The sequence below is a fragment of the Benincasa hispida genome, chromosome 7 (assembly GCF_009727055.1).
Source record: "Benincasa hispida cultivar B227 chromosome 7, ASM972705v1, whole genome shotgun sequence".
Lineage (NCBI taxonomy): Eukaryota > Viridiplantae > Streptophyta > Magnoliopsida > Cucurbitales > Cucurbitaceae > Benincasa > Benincasa hispida.
In genome coordinates, this window is record NC_052355.1 from 410,280 (window position 1) to 430,589 (window position 20,310).

The 20,310-nt window shown below is 38.5% G+C and overlaps 1 protein-coding gene across 2 annotated transcripts in view; it reads right to left on the reverse strand.

The window, feature by feature from the left end:
* The window catches only part of LOC120081788 (SNF1-related protein kinase catalytic subunit alpha KIN10-like), a 96,943-nt gene that overhangs the window by 53,393 nt on the left and 23,240 nt on the right, over nucleotides 1–20,310 (reverse strand). Inside the window, exons 3-4 of one of the 2 annotated variants that reach the window (XM_039036950.1) lie at nucleotides 2,625–2,809; nucleotides 1,298–1,393 (exon numbers count right to left, since the gene is read on the reverse strand). In XM_039036950.1, coding sequence (XP_038892878.1) covers nucleotides 1,298–1,393; nucleotides 2,625–2,809 — 281 coding nt within the window. Of the gene's footprint in view, nucleotides 1–1,210; nucleotides 1,394–2,624; nucleotides 2,810–20,310 lie in introns of both variants that reach the window. The other variant, XM_039036949.1, reaches the window with a different exon arrangement.

Below are 20,310 nucleotides of genomic sequence, written 5' to 3' on the forward strand. Positions count from 1 at the left end.
AAAACACTTTTGTTTTGAAATATTTTTTTTTAGAACTGTGCTTTAATCACAAATTTCTTTTAGTGGCATTTATCTGGAAGATTAATTTTAGTGACCACACATTTTTTTTATTACTAGTAATTATTGATCTATCCCTATACAATCATTTCTGGAGTGTTTGTTTAAAAAGGAAAATAAAATAAAATCAATTTACTTTTCAAAAGAGTGATTTCTAGTTTAAATTACAAGTTAGAGTTCCTAAATTTTAAAGTTTATATCTGTTCAATTTTTGTATTTTAAATTTTTTTAGTAAATTTTTAAAGTTTAGAAATTGTATAATAATAAGTCATCAAACTTTTAATTTTGTGTACGATAGATCCTGACATTCAAAACTTTCAACAACCAATTAATGTAAAAGATATAAATTTTAATTTATATCTAATGGAATCTACACGTTCAAATTTATGTCAAGTAGAACCATGAAATTTAAATAATTTGAATAGTTCAAAGACCTATCAAGTTTAAAAAATTGAAAATTAGATCAAATTGATCGATTAAAAATATTTTGTAATTCTTACTCTTATTCAATTTTTGCTGCTTTACACACTAATTTTAACAAGAAACAACGTGAAAACCTTCATAAACACAGTAATTTCGATAAAGATATGCAAAAAAATAACTTATGGTAAAAATTCATACATTTCAAGAAAAAAACACTATAATACCATTTTTCTATAAAATAATAATTTGATACAAATGTATAAGAAAAAATTTAGAACAGGAACTTATTAGATGTTTAAAATTACCACATTGTTTGAACTTTAGAATCACTCAAAGAGAGAGGAGAAAAAGAAAAACTTTAATAATGTTAGAAGTCAGTGACTCAAAATTGATTTTTTATTTTTTAAAAAAATTTAGAAATTTGTTAAACATTTTTATATTAAAAAATTGGGAGTTTAGAGAAAAAATTGTTTTTCAAAAAATTTATTTTTATTTAAACACTTTTGATATAAAAAAACTAAAATACGTGATTGCTAAACACTTTAATTTATTTTGAAATAACTTATTTTTTAAAATTAAAGACTTGAAAAATGTATTTAAAACATAGATAAATAAGCAGGGGCTTAAATATATTTAAGGGCTAAACTTATAAATTAACCCATAGTAGTTTTTTTATTTTTATTATTTTTTATTTTTTTAAAATAAAAATTTTTTTAAAAAAAAACAGTACCTCTGGAGCAGCATAGTTAGGACTGCCACAACTAGTTTTGAAGAAATGGCCATCATACATCACATTGCTAAAACCAAAATCAGCTACCTTCACATTGAAATTGGAGTCCAAAAGCACATTTTCAGGCTTCAGATCTCTGTGAACTATCATATTTCTGTGGCAGTGCTCCACTCCACATATTATCTGTCTCAATAACGTTTCGATTAGAAGATTAAAAAATATATATATTTTTTTTTAAAATTTTATTTTTGTTTAAATTTTTTTTATAAAAACAGATTAAAATACATTTGAAAAGTTATTTTGAGCGATCGTCAAATACTTCAATTTTTTTTATTTTTCAAAATTAAACATTTGAAAATGTATTCCAAACACACCCTTAATTTTTATGATTCGATAAAAACTCAAAAAAAATCTCTATGATTTGATAAAATCTTTCTAGAATAAACTCTATGAACTAAATTATAACTAAATTATAAAAATCTCTATGATTTGATAAAATCTTTCTAGACAGTTTTTATACTTTCAAATGTTAAATTATAATCCTTATACTTTCAATAAGTCATAAATTTAGTCCCTAATATTAGTTCTTTATACATTTTTTTAAAATTTGTTTATTATCTATTAGTATTTTTACTATAAATTTGAAAATATATTAACATATTGTTTTTCTTAAATGAACAATATTATTATTATTATTATCATGAACCAATTTCGATAAAAATTAGTAGGGATGGACTAAGAATGTATTTGGTTTAACTTTTAGTTATTAAAATTTTAAAATAAGTCATTTTGAAAAAAAAATGTTTGGCAAAACGCTGAAAATAGTTTTGGAAACACCTTCAAGTCTATTTTGAACTGTAACAATTAAATAAAAATGATTTTCTTGAGGGAGAAAAAAAAAGATAGACTCCTATAATTAGAGTTTATTGAATGTACAAAGATTAAAATTGGACTTTTGAAAGTAATGGACTAAAACTAGACAAAGTCCGAAATATAGGTACCAAAATGGTATTTTAACTTTCTTATTATTGTTTTTTTTTTTTTTTTTTTGAAAAGTTACTAGTATTTTAAGATCTATTTGAAGTAAGTACATGTTTTGGAGTGATTCTAAAGTGGTCAAAATCATTTGGGTCATGTTCAAAATCAATTAAATATTTAGATTTTGAGTTATTAAAATCATTTTCGTAGTAAGGGGTCTCTTTAAAAGTAAGGTGTAAATATTTTTGGAATTTTTCTATTGATAAGAATTTCCCTTTTGAAAATGACAAAATTGACTTTAACCGTTGTAGGTATACTCCCAAACATGTCATAAATGTACTAAAATTGGACGGATTGAAAGTAAAAATAGTATTTTTTGTTTTCATTAAACAACTTTATTGTTTCCAAAGTTATTTCAAACTCAAATATTATATACCTGTTGAAAAATTCTACGAGCTTCATCTTCCTTTAACCTACCCTTCTCCACAATATAATCAAAGAGTTCTCCAGATTTGACGTATTCCATCACTACATAGGTATCAGTTGGTGTCTCTATAACCTCATATAGTTGTACTATGTGAGGATGCTTAAACAACTTCATTATTTTTATTTCTCTTCTAACTGCATCAATTTTAATATTAAAGTAAATACCATGTAGAGGCAAGTCAACCAAAAAGAAAATTCTTCAATAGATTAATCAATATGGAAATATAGCCCACACATAAAAATATATATAAACGATTAAATATGAGAGAATATATATAATGTAATTTCTTGGAAGAAGTATTTTTTTTAAAAAAAATAAAAAATTATTATTCTATGTTATTTTAAGTTCAAACCGGGTCATGAGGAAACAACCATCATTTTTTAAAAAGGTAACCGGTGTGTTTTTTTATTGAGCTATACTTAGATTGATTCATAAAAGAAAGAATAATACATTTCACTTTTTGTCACCAAGATTATTTAGGTCGAAAGTTAATTTTGTTAATAAAGTCAAAATGATTCAATTTCGCTCCCACCTCCAGTCTTAAGAATTCATTTGATCTGTTTTCTGATTAACACCTTTAAATAGTGTTGAGGGTTGTCTAAGGCAAGGCCAAAAACCCATGAGCAAACTCAAGCCCGTAGGATATCGAGAGGAGGTATAGAGAAAAACATGTCCCAAAAGGGAAAATTCAATGTCTCGAGGTTTGGGTCGAATAGACAGGCCGATAAATATATATCTATTAAGAAATAACCAACTTGGGCTCAGTCTGACATCATGCAACCTCGAGCGCCAAAAAAAACCTGAACAATACTGACGTTACATGCAACCAAAACCGAGTGTCAGAGGAAGAATCAATAAAAGCCTCATTCGACAACTCTGTAGGGGAAGAGTAAGTAATCTCCACAGAAGAGCCCTATTTTTACTTCTTGTGTGTTTAACTGAACTATACACTTCTTATACTATCATAGGCATCAGAATATGGTAAGTTTGGCACCATATCAATGCAAGAATCTCCTATGTAGGACAACTCAGAAGCGAGACCACACCAGGGGAAGCGAGCTAGAGATTAAGCCCATAAGGGACACACAACAAAATTGAACGCGAGCGAGATTTGAGTGCCAACACTTGGCACCATCTGTGAAGAGTGACAATAGTTGACAACAATTGGCCTCACGCTACCTAGGTTTGTTTGGCCTGCTAAGCTTGAAGCGTGTGCCATAAGAACATACCCAATCTTGCTAATTAATGATCCGAAGCCCCACACCCGAACAGAAAATCTCAAACAGGCAAGAAGTGGCCCCACACAATCTTGGGCTCAATGCAGGACGAACCAAGTCAGGTGATGAAGAGCCAAACCCCACAGGGGAAGGCACCATCGTAGGACAAGACAATCAAACCACAACCTTGTTGTAGGAGGTCGCACAAAACCACGACAAGGCCCAATCAAGCTAACCAAGCCTTCAACCTCTTCTTTAGCTTACAGGTGACAATAATCCAATTCATCGCTTAAGTGGAAGCCATGACGAAGGTGTTGGGGTTGATGCCCTAAACTCTTGTTGGGTCCTGTAGTTTGTAAACATAGTATTGAACAAGTGTTTGTGATGTAATAATATATGATATTTTTCTTCACTATTGTCTATAGAACATTGGATGTTTTATTTGCTTTACCACAAACCAATAAACTAAGATCTCTAATTTTCGTTGTAACTTAAGCATGTATGTGGTGACATACAGGTGGATCACGTCTTAAGTGATAACCAAAATGGTCTGCAATATATGGATATAGAAGGGAAACCTTATCTTGGTAACGTTACGGATGTGACCCACTTTGTAGAATAGTTACAAGTATTGTGACTTGCTACAGATGGTCTGATCCTGATCATTCATGTGAAGACATACAAGCGAGGGTGCCCTATACAAAGAAGTTTGTATAAGACCGGACCACGAAGTGTTATAGTCTCGTTATATGACACCATTCATGATAGAGATTTCACTTCACTAGGATGACCATAGGTAACATGACCTCAATCCTGAGTGAGTTGGGAACTTTTGCCTTTGAGGGCGGTCCCTTAATTTGCATGGGTGCGAGTGGCCAGATCGCCGACTCAAATCTACCACTTTGGAGATTCATCTGATTTGGGATCTGGGAACTCAATTACACAAGATGGAATTCACTCCTTCCCCAAAGCAGGGGTAAATAGATAGATTGCTCGCTTAAGGGCTAATTTTGGGACTTGACCGATGTGGCACCACATCCCTTCTCATGGCCCAAGAGGTGTCCACACATAGTAAGACTATGTTGGTTGTTCCTTAGAGGGATCTGTGGTACTTAAGAAGTTAGATGTAACTACATGGGCAAAACGGTAAATTGGCCCATCTATACTTACGAGCATCTGTGAAGGATTATCGTACTGTTGATTGATTATATCCGATGGACATAGAAATATATATGTGGTGAGAAGAGTGCAACTGTCAATCTTTAGTGGAATGTCCGGCAGTTAACGGATGGTGGATCTCGTGGCTAAAGAATTTAGTCAGCTATTCACGTACCGTTGGAGCTTCGAGCCATAGGTTCATAAGGTCCTCTTGGTAGCTCAATGAATTCAAGTTGAGAATCATTTTTTGGGTCAGTTTGAAGTGTTCAAATTGACAAGAGGGAGTTTGATTATATATGATATAATTAAACAGGTCAATTATATATGATATAGTTGACATGATGTATGAGATACATTATTGGAGGAAAATGATATAAATATGATTTATATCTAGTGGAGGAAAAAAATACTGGTTTATATGTTGCATTTGATGTGATATTAAACTATAGGTATAATATGATTATATATATATTTTTAATTTAATTAAACAATTATGGGATAATTGTTGGCGATTTTTTCTCTGTAACCGAATGAGTTAGTGGGAGGTTGCAATAAGTTTTCTTAACGGGAGGATAAAATGAAAATGGTTTCATTTTGCAAGGCATCGGTTAATCACTACACGAATTGGTACATTGCCCATCACCTAGCAAATGAGAGCATACATGATAGCACAATGTTTACTAAACGATCGTGTACACGCGCGCTTTACTAAACGATTGAGGAGCGTTTGCTAAACGATCGCGGGCTCGAGTGATTTTACTAAACGATCGTCTATACGATCAGACCCTTTTTACTACACGATCGTGCATCTTGTACTAAACGATCAAGCACCCATCTATACGATAGACTTTCAATATCTCCCACTTACTTGGTCGTGGTAAACGATCGTTTCTTCCTCCTTCCCTCTACCAAATCCAATAGAGCCCACACCTCCTGGATTCTCACTCCGAGAATACCGAGGTTTCCGAGTGGTTGTTTCCTTCTTCTGCCTGTTCGTGAGAAGTCCATTCGGTGGTAAACGACAACGAGATTTGGTAGACGATAGCCTTGACGATCTCAGCGAGGACAGCGAGAGTTGCTGACTTGACGAGACTAATAATTAAAAGAAGAAAAGTTCTTCAACTGGTATGTCTCTTGTCCTTTGTTCTTTAATTTTGAAAAACATGTCGTAATTGATTGTTAAATGCATAACTTGTATGTTTGATTGTGAATGCAGTATTTCTGTCACAATGAGTTTGGAACGATCTTGCTTTCACTCAGAGGTACTCTTTGATAAAAGTTCCTTTAGAAGGTCACTTCTTACATGCATAATGGGAGGCGAGCCCCTAAACCAATCCTCATATGTGATCCTATGAAAGGAAGGCTAAGGCCTAAAATACTGAGTTAGCCTTTTCTTGGAGGTCGTGTAAGACTGTGACTGAGAGATTGCAATTGAGCCTCTCCCCACTATTACAAATCTGTTTGAGGGAATATACCTAAGAAGCTGCTAAACAGTATGGTTGTTGTCCAACATGGCTAGAAGAAACTAATAAGCATGAAGCTTACCAAATTATTCCTAGAAAAAAAAAAAAAAACAGCGACCCCTTCACCAACACATGGCGGAAAAGCTAGCTCCCTATCATCAAAGAGTATGACAGAAGCACCAACCAGATAAAACATACTGACACTTATTGCTCGACCATGAAGCGACACGGAGTGCCAGAAATCATCTGCTAGCCTCCAACGTATATCTCATCAATTCAACTCAAGCCTAGTATAAAAAATTGTCCATGGGAGCATTTGAGTCATTTTGAAAGCCTGTCAATGCCTTTATTGACCAATTCATTGGAGAACATGGAGCCCTACGGCCATCTACCCACTTGTTCACAATGCGATTGGTAAGGTAAAGTGTATAGAGATTACATCACACATTCCAAACTTTCATCAAGAAGGTCTCCACCATTCGTTGAGCAAGAAGCTCACCACCTCCTACACTGAGATGCTTTGCAGAGCCTAAAAGCACATCTATGAAATTAAGCTCGTTAGGGTGGAAAGCAACAAGGATTAAAAGAGAAATGAGTAACCTAGGGACATGACCTTGAAGGTTCAAACAACTTGATTTAGGTACGAAATGAGTTAAAGAGGTCTTCAACCTCGTTGGTTAAATTGTCTTGAAAATGTGACTCCATATTAATGATGAACCTCCCCATAAAGTTTGGGGAAGGAGTTGAACACATGGCTCAAAGTTTCTGGTGGTTGATGGCCTAAGCCCATACAATGTGATCTTGGGTAGACTAGTTGGGTTATATATCCTAAAACTCACCGTTTGTAAACTTTAAACATATCTCTATTTATAATAAGATGTTATTGAGATTGTTTCGACAAAGTTGTTATTGAGCATATAAATTACACTTATAGATTCCTAAATCCAATAAACTAACAAACCCATGGCTATTATATGAATACTTAAACTTTATGTAGAGACATAAAAGATGATCAAATTTTAGTATATAGCCAAAACGGTCTATAAGTATATAGATAAGATTGGGTACCTTATCCTGGGGACACTATGGATGCGGCCCGCTTTATATATTGATACAAATGATGTGATCCCAAAGTCATTCATGTGGGGACATGCAAGTGGAGGCATCCTATGCAAAAGATGTTTGCATAAGATTGGATCACAAAATAGTCACTTTTCTTTATAACGACCATTTACTGTTAAAACTGTCTATTTCAATTCATGACCTAAGGTAACTCGATCTCAATTCTAGGCTAACTATGAAGTCCTATTTATTCGGGATTATCTTTTAATCTGCATGGGTGAAAGCGGCTCAACATTGTCACTCAATAAGCCTCCCATTTTAAGATTAAGACCAAATAGATAGATGGAGACATAGTCCTGCAAGACGAAATTTACCCCTACCCATTTTAAGGTTAGCGGATAGGTTGTTTCCATAAGTACTAACTCCTAGTCTTGAACAAAGGAACCTCGCCCTCTCTATGGCTAAGAGGGACTCAGTTTATTTGTAGGACCATAAACCAATTGTTCATTAGAAGATCAGTGGAGACTTAAAGAGCAAGATGTATTATAGGGGTAAAACCATAATTTTGACCTAGTTGTAAATATGAACAACCTGTGAAGGATCGACTTACTGATTATGGTTAAATCAAGTGGACAGAAATATATCTACAGTGAGGAGAGTGCAACTATTGAGCTATAGTGAAATGTCTCGATAATTAACGAATATTGATTAATTAAGTTTAAAAAGTTTAACCAATTAATCTCAAATCGTTGGAGCTCATGATCTGTAGGTCCATTAGGTCCCTCTACTAGCTCGTAAAAGGATTAACCTTATAATAGCGTATTGAGAGAATTTGAAATGTTCAAATTTGGTTTAGGGTGGATTACAATATTCGATATATTAAACATTTAATTAACAAATTAAACAGATTTGGATAGTTGAAAATGTTAAAATGAGATCTAAATATTAATTTTTTATTAAGGATCCATATTTTGGATTAGGTATTTAATCAATTTAGTACTTGATATTACATTAATTAATTAAATTTATTTAATTAATTATTTATTCAAACTAAAGTATTTTAAATACATTTGAATTTGAAAATATCAAATTAAAAAATAATTTTCCTTTAAATTTAATTAGAAAATTAAATTAATTAAGAGAAAAAATGTTTGGAAAAATGAAAAGTGAGATTTTCCCACTTTTTCCATTTTTTTCCACCTAATCCACTAAATTAGTGGATGTTAGAGTGACAACTTCCCTACTTATTTATTTTAAATGTATAATTTGTATAAATACAAGCTGAATTTGAAGGAAATTCATGCATGCAAGAGCTTAAATTGGAGAAGAGAATTTCTGTTAAAAGTTCTCTCTCTTCAACTTTCAAAATCCTCCCAAATCTCTCTCAATATGGATCCCACAATCCAATCTAAAGCATGAGAATAGTAGAGAAGACTTTAGTGGTAGTCTACTTCGAGGTTTGAAGAAGAAATTCATGGAGGTTTGTAGAAATTAAGGGGGCGTTTGGCCCCAAGTTGGGTTGGGTTGGGTGGGTAAAAAAAACCCACCCACCATTTGGCTCACCCATTATTAAAGAGGTTTATTACCTCGTTATTCGCACTAATTCACATTTCTCACCTCGTTATTTGCATCAACTCTCCCAATTACTCTCCTCCTATAATAATTATCAACTCAATTCAACTCAACTCAACTCAACTCTGCGCGCTAAACGTCCCCTAAGTGAATTCATCAAAGGTTGTATTCTTGAAATCCTATTTCTGATATTTTCATGAGCATACATGCTAATGCACTAAAATTGATGTAGTTAGAGTACTTAGGATCCTAATAGATTTCGTATGTTGAACATCAACTCCATCACGAGCCACTATCCATACCTTATGTGATCTTGGATAAACCCATGACCCCTTATCCACTACCACCATATGCTTAAGTTCCTTAGCCTGAATGAGGTTGAGACGGTCAAAAGCGAGCAATGTGCCTCGCGAGAATGCAACGCCACGACATTAAAGGCCACTTCGATCAACTGAGTCCATGACCCACAAATGTCAATCGTCTCTCACTTTACTTTGGCATCTCTCATTCTATATACTTTCATCAATTTTTTTTTGAACCGTGTCAGACAAAAATTTCATAATATTTACTTTTTGGATTGCTATCACTCCTTCCTTTTCTATGTTGTCCTTACTTTCCAAGGTAAACTCAAGCCAAATTTCATGGTCCAGGTCACGATTGCATCCTAGAGTTAGAAGCTTTTGTAGAAAGATAATTTATAAAAGCTAAAGTACAATTTAAATTAAAGATAGACAAAAAAAAATCCTTTGTTAATGTAATAACAGTTGAATTTTCGGTGTTAAGAGTAAGACAGAGGGAAGAAGGGGAGATACTCAGACCAATCAGTAAGAGCCTTTTTGGTATTCTCCAATATATTTCCACACACTTTACATCTGAGGTATCATATCTTGTTTATACAAGGGAAGAATAGTAAACCCTAAAGACTGAGGGGTAATATAGACAATTTACAAGAAAGAATGAAACATACACAAGTGGCCACATGACAAGCTTGGAGAGGGCAAAAGATAAATAAAAGAAACAAGAGAAATTGACCATTTAACTACTCCTTTCTGCTCGATACCTTGACATCCCTGTCAAACGAGCGGGTAACTTCGTTATCTCGAGTTTGGATCGCAGGTAGAAAAACTGAGAATGAGAAAGGGGTTTTGTGAGACAGTTGGCAATCTGATAAGCAGATGAGACATATCGGACTTGAAGAAGCCCTTGAAGAATCTAATCACAGATGAAGTGTATGTCGATTTAAATGTGCTTGGTTCGAGCATGGAAGACTAGGTTTGTGGCAAGGGCACCTTCTCTGAGGTTGTTGCACCAAATGGTAGGGGTGGCTTTGATTCTGGAGCCCAAGTTTGAACAGTAATTGTCGGAGCCAGATGATTTCTGCAAAGGTGTGAGTGAGAGCTCGGTACTCTAATTTCGTGTTAGAGTGAGCAATGGTGGATTGTTTCTTCGAGGACCAGGAAACAAGAGAGTTTCCAAAAGACACAGTAGGCAGCCACGGAACATCGATCATCAAGATTGGATGCCCAATCGGCATCAAAGAAGGCAGTAATGTTGAGATTGTCGGATGGAAAGATTAGGAGGCCCATGTCTTTGTGCTGCTCAGATACCGGAGGATTTGTTTAACTCCCTGCCAGTGGGTGTCGGTTGGGTGTTGGAGGAATTGACTAAGGTGTTTTACAATGAATGGGTAATGTTCGAACGAGTATTCGTTAAGTATTGTAAAGCACCAATAGTGCTTCGGTAAAGGGACAGATTGGCCATTGGAGTGCCATCATGGGAGGAGTAGGATTTTCCCATAGTAGAAGGGGTGGGAGCTGGTTTTAGGGAGAGGAAGTTCAACTTGGTCAAGAGAGCATCAATGTAGTTGGACTGACTAAGAAGAAGACCAGAAGAGGTGCGGATTACCTGGACTCCCAAAAAGTATGTGAGTTGGCCAAGGTCTTTCAGGGAAAACCATGATTGCGGGTGTGAGCTAGGAGATTAAGCAGGGATGTGTTATTGTCGGTAAGGATGACATCATCGACATAAACTAGGAGTAGAGTTATTGAAGACCCTTGCCTCTGAATAAATAGAGAGGAGTCGGAGCGACTGTTTTGAAATCCCCAGCTAAGTAGAACAGACTTTAACATGGTATTCCAGGCACGAGGGGCTTACTTGAGGCCATAAAGAGCTTTGTGAAGCTTACAGACGTGAAGGAAAAGAGGGGTTAACATATCCGGGAGGTTGGGCCATATACACATCCTCTTTGAGATGGCCATTGAAAAAGGTGTTATTGAAGTCTAAGTGGCAAAGCTCCCAGTTGCACGATACAATAATGGATAGCACTACGCAGACAGCCGACGTCTTCACCACAGGGCTGAATGTTTCAAAAAAATCAATGCCTGGACTCTGGTGAAACCCCTTTGCAATAAACCGGGCTTTGTACCGATCAATTGAGCTGTCCGGGTGCCATTTAATCCTAAAAACCCATTTGCTTCCAACAATAGTGGCAGTTGGTGGGGGTGGAACAAGGACCCAAGTGTTGTTGTTGATGAGGGCCTGGTATTCATTATCCATAGCCGATTTCTAGGTTGGGGTAGCTAAGGCATCAACAACACGAATGGGTTTTGTTAGTGTCCAACTAGGATCGGAGGTTGATAGCCACACTTTAGGTTTTAAGATGCCAGCCTTGGCAAGGGCGATCATAGGATGGTTGGGAAGGGGCAGGGTGGAAGGTATAGCTGAAGGAGGTGGAGAAGAAGAGGATGAGGACTGAGGGATAGGGTATTGATAGTCATTGATAACTTGTAGAAATACAAGTTATTTATGCTTCCTAATCTAGATATTGCGGCCAAAAGAGAAGGAATATGCGTTGATTGTATGAAAATTAGCTCAGAAATATAATAATTATGAATTAACGCAATTACACCCACTAACATCGTCAAGATGGTAGAAGAAGATATTTACTCTGTTTTGTAGGAAACCAAGTCACCGCTTAAGATCAAGGCTCAACGAGAAATTGAATAACGTATCTCTATTTCATTGTGCCAGTCAATCAACAATGAAGAGACGATTAACGCAATGATGGCGCAATGCGACAGTTGATCCCGAGCTGAATTTCAACCACATGCATTACTAAAAACAACACCGCATGTGAGCAACCGATCGAAAGATGCAAATGAGCAACGCAAAGGTGGAAGATTGCGACACGTGTACAACTAACCTTTGTGCAGATTTGACGGTCTAATTACATAACAGAAGGAATATTTATTCCTCCATCTTCGGAATTTCCATAACAAGAAGTGGGGTCCACAGCCAAGAGTCAAAGCTTTTCACCTATAAATACCCCCATAAAATTCACAAAAGATATACTAGATATGGGTATAATTAATACGAGGCCTAATTGCTGCTAAATTACTGAGAGAGAGGTTGAGCTGAGTACTGATCGGAAGAAATCCGAGAAGAAAAGAGACAAGGCTCCGAGAGGTGAGTCTCAGTGCGAATTTTCCAGATCGCCGCCGCGAAGTCTGTGCTTAGATCCCTGTTACCGTTGAGCAAGCCTGAGAGGGAAGTTCATCCTTCCGCACGATCCATCACACCGGCAAGCAAATCTCCATCCAGATCAGCATTAAGACGTTGGCGCTCATTTGTATTTGTTTCTAACTCTATTTTCATCAAGTGTATTTCACCTTTTTAATCTCTTCATTCACACATCATGTATCAGACGCTGAATAGAAATTTGAATGTCTCGATCGATTTCATACCCCCTTCTCTGTCTATTTTCGTTCTCCATTTATCGCTTCTTCATAAAGTCTTCTTAATCCTGGTAATTAATATGAATTAAACAAGTAACTTACTCTGTGCTAAAAAATAAGAACGTTTAGCTAAAACATGCTAGATGGCATCTTCACCTGTGAGAGCAGAAGTGAAGATGTCATTCTGATCTGTCAAGAGAAGGTTAGAAGAATGCGTAACTAAAGCAGGAAGTACTTCCAGAGAATGGAAGCAACCTTGCGTTCATTACGTTTGTCCTTGTTTCACCACAGAGAATGTGGAACGTGACCGATCACCGAGAGTGTACGTCATGGGAAAATCAGAACCGTATTTATGCCTTTAATGCAATTAAGGAACTTGCGATGTTTGTATTAATTATCTTTCTGTTTCTACTTCGTACATAAGTCTTGTCATGCATTACACGATCTTTGCATAACCTTCACAGCAGCCTTGACCTCATATCTTGCATCATGAGACCTGTATCTTTGTATCATCTTAGCTTAGATTTACTTTAACGCAATTTACTTAACACAATTATTTCTATTACGCATCTTTACCGCTTACCTTACTTTTCAACTGTTTACTTTCTATATACACAATTTCATAATTGAAACCCTGTCACATATCAGAAGCATAACGCATAACCGTCAACAGTCCCGTGTCGACTCGGATCAACTCGAGAAAACTGCGGAAATTAACTGTTTCAACGCAAGAACTGTACAACCACAACATATATAAGAACATATTATATAACGCATTCTAGAAGTAGTACACATGGCATTGAACCTGCAGTCATATCTACCATGCGGTTGTGTGACATAAGATCAAATTTCTGAGAAACAAGTTTAAAGGCACCGTTGTCGGAGACTGGTTAACGTTATATTTGAGGTGTTTGTGTATTTGTCGGACGATATTCAGTTGTAAAAATGCTGTTCAACACAGGAAAGAGCTTGGACAGTTAATGAGTATGTTGTGGCTGAACAGAATTCGAAGCTACCCGAGATCGAGCGTAACTTCACGCACGGGATGTCAAATCGGGATAAGGTGAAAGAAGAGAGATATGGCAGATAAAACGACCCAATGGTTCCCGTAGAGAATCAAGAGCTTTTAGGCAGTGGCAGGGATCCTATTTTTCCGGGCGCTGACCGCAACATCCCCATGAGGAATTATGCGGCACCCAACCTATATGATTTTTCGCCTGGGATTTCGAGGCCTATTATTGAAAAGAACGCAAGGTTCGAAATAAAGCCGGTCATGCTACAAATGATCCAAAATGCAGGGCAATTTGGGGGTTTACAAAGTGAAGACCCGCATGCCCACTTGACCAGCTTTGTCGAAATGTGCGGCAACTTCTCATTACCTGACGTAACCCCGGAGAGTATTAGACTGTATTTGTTCCCTTATACCTTGAGGGATGAAGCCAAGAGGTGGGCTCACTCACTAGAGCCAAACGAGATCACATCATGGGATCAACTGGTGGAGCGATTCATGAAGAAGTTCTTTCCACCGGCCGTCAATGCAAGGAGACGAAAGGACGTTTTGAACTTTGAGCAGATGAAAAATGAGACCCTGAGCACCGCTTGGGTGCGATTTAGAGGATTGGTGAAAAACTGCCCGCGAAAAACTGCCCGCATATCGGGATACCTGATTGCATTTTGATGGAGACCTTTTATAACGGCCTGAACAGATCAATGCTGGCTATTGCTGATGCCTCCGCGGTAGGAGGTTTTATGGACAAAACGTATACTGAGGCTAAAGTCATCCTTGACCACATATTGCGGAACATGGATGACTGGATTGATGATGGCTATGGAGGCCGAGGCGCCGAAAGAAGAAAGAATGAAACTGCCATTATCCCTGCGGAGATAATGACCACATTGGTTGCTCAGATGGCCGCGGTGACCTCGATATTTCAATCGATGGTAACAAATCAAGGAGCCATCTCCCAACAATCAGCACAACCCGCTGCATCGCCTCAAGTGGCCACAATAAGTTGCGTTATTTGTGGAGGGGCTCATGTAGCAGAAATGTGCCCATCAAATCTCCAACAAGTATGCGCCATCCAAAACAATCCTTTCAGCAACACCTACAATCTTAGCGAGAGGAGCCATCCTTACTTCGGTTGGGGTGGCAATCCTAACCAAGAGGGGCCAATCAACCATCAGAGTGGCAGTCGAGGAAATCCTCCTTTTCACCATAACTCGAACCAGGGGAAACCAAGGCAATCGCATAACCAGCAACCCTCATCTTCGAACACTTTTGGAAGCTCGTTGGAGACCCTGCTGAAACAATACATGGACAAAAATGATGCAGTAATGTAAGCGCAGGTATCTTCAATTCAAAATTTGGAGATCCAAATGGGCCAGCTGGCATCTGAGCTGAGAAATAGAGCACTAAGAACATTGCCTAGCAACTCAGAAGCCCCGGGATCCAATGGAAAGGAACAATGTCCCTAGGACATTGAGCAGGCAAGTCGGACCGCCTGCAGGGATGTGGATTGCGCTAATTCAAAGAAACGCATCTTCCGGTCCATATCTCACAAATATGTTTAATGATTTCTTTAATTTCTGTCTTATTGAATTCTTGAATTGTGTCTTTACTTCTTCATTTAATTCGTATTTTGACTTTATGAATTTAACTCTTCATTTATTTCCCCTGCATTTCTTATTATACCATCTTTAATTCTTTGAACTTTTCTGTAATTAATGCGTTGGTTCTTAATTAGTGAATGATTGAGAAATAAAGGGAAATTTATTACCGCAAGTCATAGCAACTTGCGTTGATGAAAAAAATAATAATCATAATCATAATAATAATAAAATCATATAATTAACAACAAGTATGCAAGGCGATAATGGATGCATCTTGAACCAAGCAAGACATGTTTTGCGTTCATTCAACTCTAATGCGTTGAAACTGAGGGGTGTGTTGCACGCGTATATATCCTTTGCCCGTCCTTAGCTAAATGCACTATGTTGAGGTATCCTCCAGAAATGTGTTAGTTAAGGGGTTTGTTGCGGGGGTGTATATGTTGTTGCCCGTCCTCGGGGAAGATGCATTTGCGTTGATGAGCACATTGCATTAATCTTTACATTGTGTTCATTCGAATAAAATATTAAAGAAAATTCTTTTTGCATTTGAGATGTCCAATCGTTTCGTATCCCAAAGCAATGATGATTCTGCAGACGAAAGGACATTTTTCTGAATATTCATAAATGAGAGAAGTTCGAACGACGGGCCTTTTGAGATTCTTGAGGCCCGTCGCCGCAAAAATCGCGTTGGGCCCACTGCGGCTCAACCTATAAATAGAAAACCTTCCCCGTCTGTGAGTTTTTTTTACCTCATTTGCACTTTGAAAAACCCTAGCACCAGCATACGAAACCTTCTTCTTCCCAAAAACCCTAATGATTTTCCAGCTCTTTTAACTAAGCTCCCATGGTTGACCAAACGTCTCAATCTTCTGTTTCACCCTCAACCCCTTCATTTGACCAAATCGCCATGCGACAGGCAGCATTCATTGCTGCCAGTCGCAGGCTTGCTGCCCAACCCCATACCGTCTCGAGAATCGCCGGTAGAACCCAGAGAAACCTATTGTCCGTCTAGCCTTCTCAGTTTAAGAGGGGGCAGAGCACTAAAAATACCCCAGTTCCAACTCCTGCCGTCTCAACTGAGAGCGAGAAAAAGAGGCGTGATGACAAGGAAGTGTTTGGCAACATTCTGAGTCATTTGGAGCAAGGAGGAGGACTACCCGAGGCATGGGTTGTAAACCAACCACTGTCCACGAAGGAGGTGGCGGCGGTGGTGGCTGAAGAGGTGGCGGTGGCTGAAGAAATGGTTGTGGTAGAGGTAGTGGTGATTGAAGAAGAGACAGAAAGAGACACTCTAACCATAGAGACTTCTGAGGTAACTGCCAACGCAGAAACCTAAGACTGACCCTCCAAAGTTCCGATAGAAGAGATTGCTAAGGAGGCTGAAGTTGTGGTAGAGACTCCTAAAGTTGTAATGGAGACGCAACCAGAAGGAGCTGAAGAGGAAAAGAAGAAGAAGAAAGGAAAAGGGAGAAAGGCTGGAGAAACAGAGTCATCTCATCATCGCAAGGAGAAAAAGAATAAAGAGAAGAAAAATGATGATGAAGATAAGAAAGAGAAGAAGAAAAGTAAGAAGAAGAAGAAGAAAGAGAGAAGAATGTGCCGACGTGAAGAAATGCGCCTTAAAAAGGAAGAAGAAAAGAAGAAGAGGGCTGCGAGCCTTGAAAAGGATGGAGAATCAACCTCTGTGAGGGAGGATAGGGGGAAACAGCGCAATTATTGGAACCAGCGCAACCTAAAATAACAGAAATGGTTGCGACAGAAGAAGGCGAAGAAGGAGAAGATACCCCCCTGATGCAGCGTCGCAGGAAGAATGCGCCGCAAGGGTCTTATGTTGACCCTCAAAGATTAATAATCGCATTAGAAGAAAAAGAAAGAAGAAGAAAAGAAGAGGAGGAAAAGTAGGAGAAAATGAAGCGGGTGAAACTCATCACCGCAGAAGGTGATAGAAGAAGAAAATTGCATGATGAGAAAGTTCGCCGCAATAACGAAATCTCAAGGCTTGAAGAAATAAGGTGAATTGAAGAGGAACAACGCCTTTTGTTGGCCTCTGAGCAGTTTGTGGAGGAGTTTGAGAGAGAAGAAGGAGAAGAAGAAGAGGAAGAGAAAAAGAAGAGCGAAGAAGAGAAGAGGAGATTGAAAGAAGAGAAGGAGAAGAAGCGCGAAGCTAATAGAAGGCACTTACAGAAGAAGAAAGGCAAGGAACTTTCCGAGCGAGAGAAGAAAGAACAATGCAAGGAACGGGAAAGAAAAAAAAGGCAACAATCCCGCCTTGCGTTGGCCAAAGAAAAGGGCAAAGCAATCGTAGAAAGCAGCAAGCCCACGTTGCCAAAGGCACGTCCATCCAGAAAGAAAGAAAATGATGACTTGTTGATGGAGATTGGCTTTTACCCTGCGCCAATGCCACTACCTGACCTCATCACGAGCGTGGTCGTGGAGCATGGCTGGGATACATTTTGCCAGTGCCCAGCCATTGTTGTTCCAAAGGTAATGCGTGACTTTTACCATGGACGACTACATGGCACTAGGGATGCGATGACCATAAAAAGGCAAGTGGTGCCTTTCGGCGCAAAGGATATCAATGAGCTATACCAAATGAAGGATCAGATGCATCGGGTAACAAAATCATTGATGATGCCACAGAACAACAGTTGGAAGATGCACTGCAAATATTAACGCAACCGGGCACGAAGTGGTCAGTTTCTTTAAAAGGCATCAAGACCCTNGGTGGCGGCGGTGATGGCTGAAGAGGTGGTGGTGGCTGAAGAAATGGTGGTGGCAGAGGCAGTGGTGATTGAAGAATATACAAGAAGAGACACTCTAACCTTCGAGACTTCTGAGGTAATTGCCAACGCAGAAACCTATGACGGACGCTTCAGAGTTGCGATGGAAGAGATTGCTAAGGAGGCTAAAGTTGTGGTAGAGACTTCTGAAGTTGCAATGGAGACGCAACCAGAAGGAGCTGAAGAGAAAAAGAAGAAGAAGGAAAAGGGAGAAAGGCTGGAGAAGCTAAGTCATCTCATCATCGCAAGGAGAAAAAGAATAAAGAGGAAAAATGATGACGAAGATGAGGAAGATGAGAAGGAAAGGAAGAAGAAGTAGAAGGAAGAGAGAAGAATGCGCCGGCATGAAAAAAAGCGCCTAAAAAAGGAAGAAGAAAAGAAACAGAAGGCTGTGAGCCCTAAAAAGGATGGAGAATCAACCTCCATGAGGGAGGATAGGGGGAAATAGCGCAATTATTGGAACCGGTGCAACCTAAAACAACGCAAATGGTTGCGGTGAAAGAAGGCGAAGAAGAAGAAGATACCCCCCTGATACGGCGTCGCAGGGAGAATGCGCCGCAAGGGTCTTTTATTGAACCTCAAAAATTAATAATCGCATTAGAAGAAAAATAAATAAAAAGAAAAGAAGAGGAGGAAAAGTAGGATAAAATGGAGCAGGCAAAAATCATCATCACAGAAGGTCATAGAAGAAGAAAATTGCATGATGAGGAAGTTCGCTGCAATAACGAAATCTTAAGGCTTGAAGAAATAAGGCGCAACAACACAAGGAACAGGAAAGAAAAAAAAGGCAACAATCCCGCCTTGCGTTGGCTAAAGAAAAGGGCAAAGCGGTTGCAGAAAGCAGCAAGTCTGCATTGGCAAAGGCACGTCCATCCAGAAAGAAAGAAAATGACGACTTGTTGATGGAGATGGTCTTTTACCCTGCGCCAATGCCACTACCTGATCTCATCATGAGCGTGGTCGTGGAGCATGGCTGGGATACATTTTGCTAGTGCCCAGCCATTGTTTCTTTAAAAGGCATCAAGACCCTTGCGTCCAAGACTCTGCTTCTGGAGGTAAGGCTTTGGGTTTATCTGGTTAAGAAGCGGTTGATCCCAACTTCCCATGACAAGACCATTTCAAGGGATTGAGTTATGACCGTATACTGCATTGCGTGCGGCATTCCAATCAATGTGGGTCGGTTGATCGCAAGCCAAATTCGAGGCTTTGTGGGGCACATTAGAGGACAATCTTTCTTTTCATGGACTATCTCAAGTCTGTGCCTGTCAGTGGGCATAGGCATTGAAGAGGAACCCATGGAAGAAGTCCATGGCCTCATCAATATCAAAATCCTGAGGCTGCTCCTCAAAGACTCCCCACATTGCACAGAATTACCTTTAAAGAGGCCTGCAATCGATCTCAATACGCCGCAAGAACCCAGGCCAAAGAGGCAGCGTAGAGATGATAAGGGAAAAGGGAGTCCAAGAAGAAACAATGCAAGATCCAGAACTATTGAACCCTTTACTCTTAGTTATCCGCCCTCTAAGCCCTTCGAGCTCACCCGCACAACTTTCTTCTCCACTTCATGAGCATTTCACCAACCTTCTTCTCACTCTAAATTCTCCAACCGCATACCCACCCGTCTACTCACCTGCAGCTTCATCACCACAACCTTCCATTCCACCGCTGCATATTGATGACCCACACGATTTGGGTGAAGGCACCTCTGCCCAACCCCAACATGATGCTGGCGAGACATCGCAGGCACAACCTTCCATCCCTTCCTTGGCTGCTGAGTTAGCTGAAATGCAGTCTCTCTTTTCCTAACAGCAGAAACTTTTTGCTCAGCAACAAGACTTTTTCAACCAAAGATTTGATGTGGTAATGGAGCAAATTGATGATATAAGCACTGCTGCCACATCAAGGGAGGCGTTGATCAATCCTCAACGCAATATTTTTAAAGTCCATTGCCATCAAAGACAGATTGCGGAGAGAAACTATAAGTACTTTAACTTTCTCACAGCTTATCTTCATGGTCCCATGATGCATCCGAATCTCAG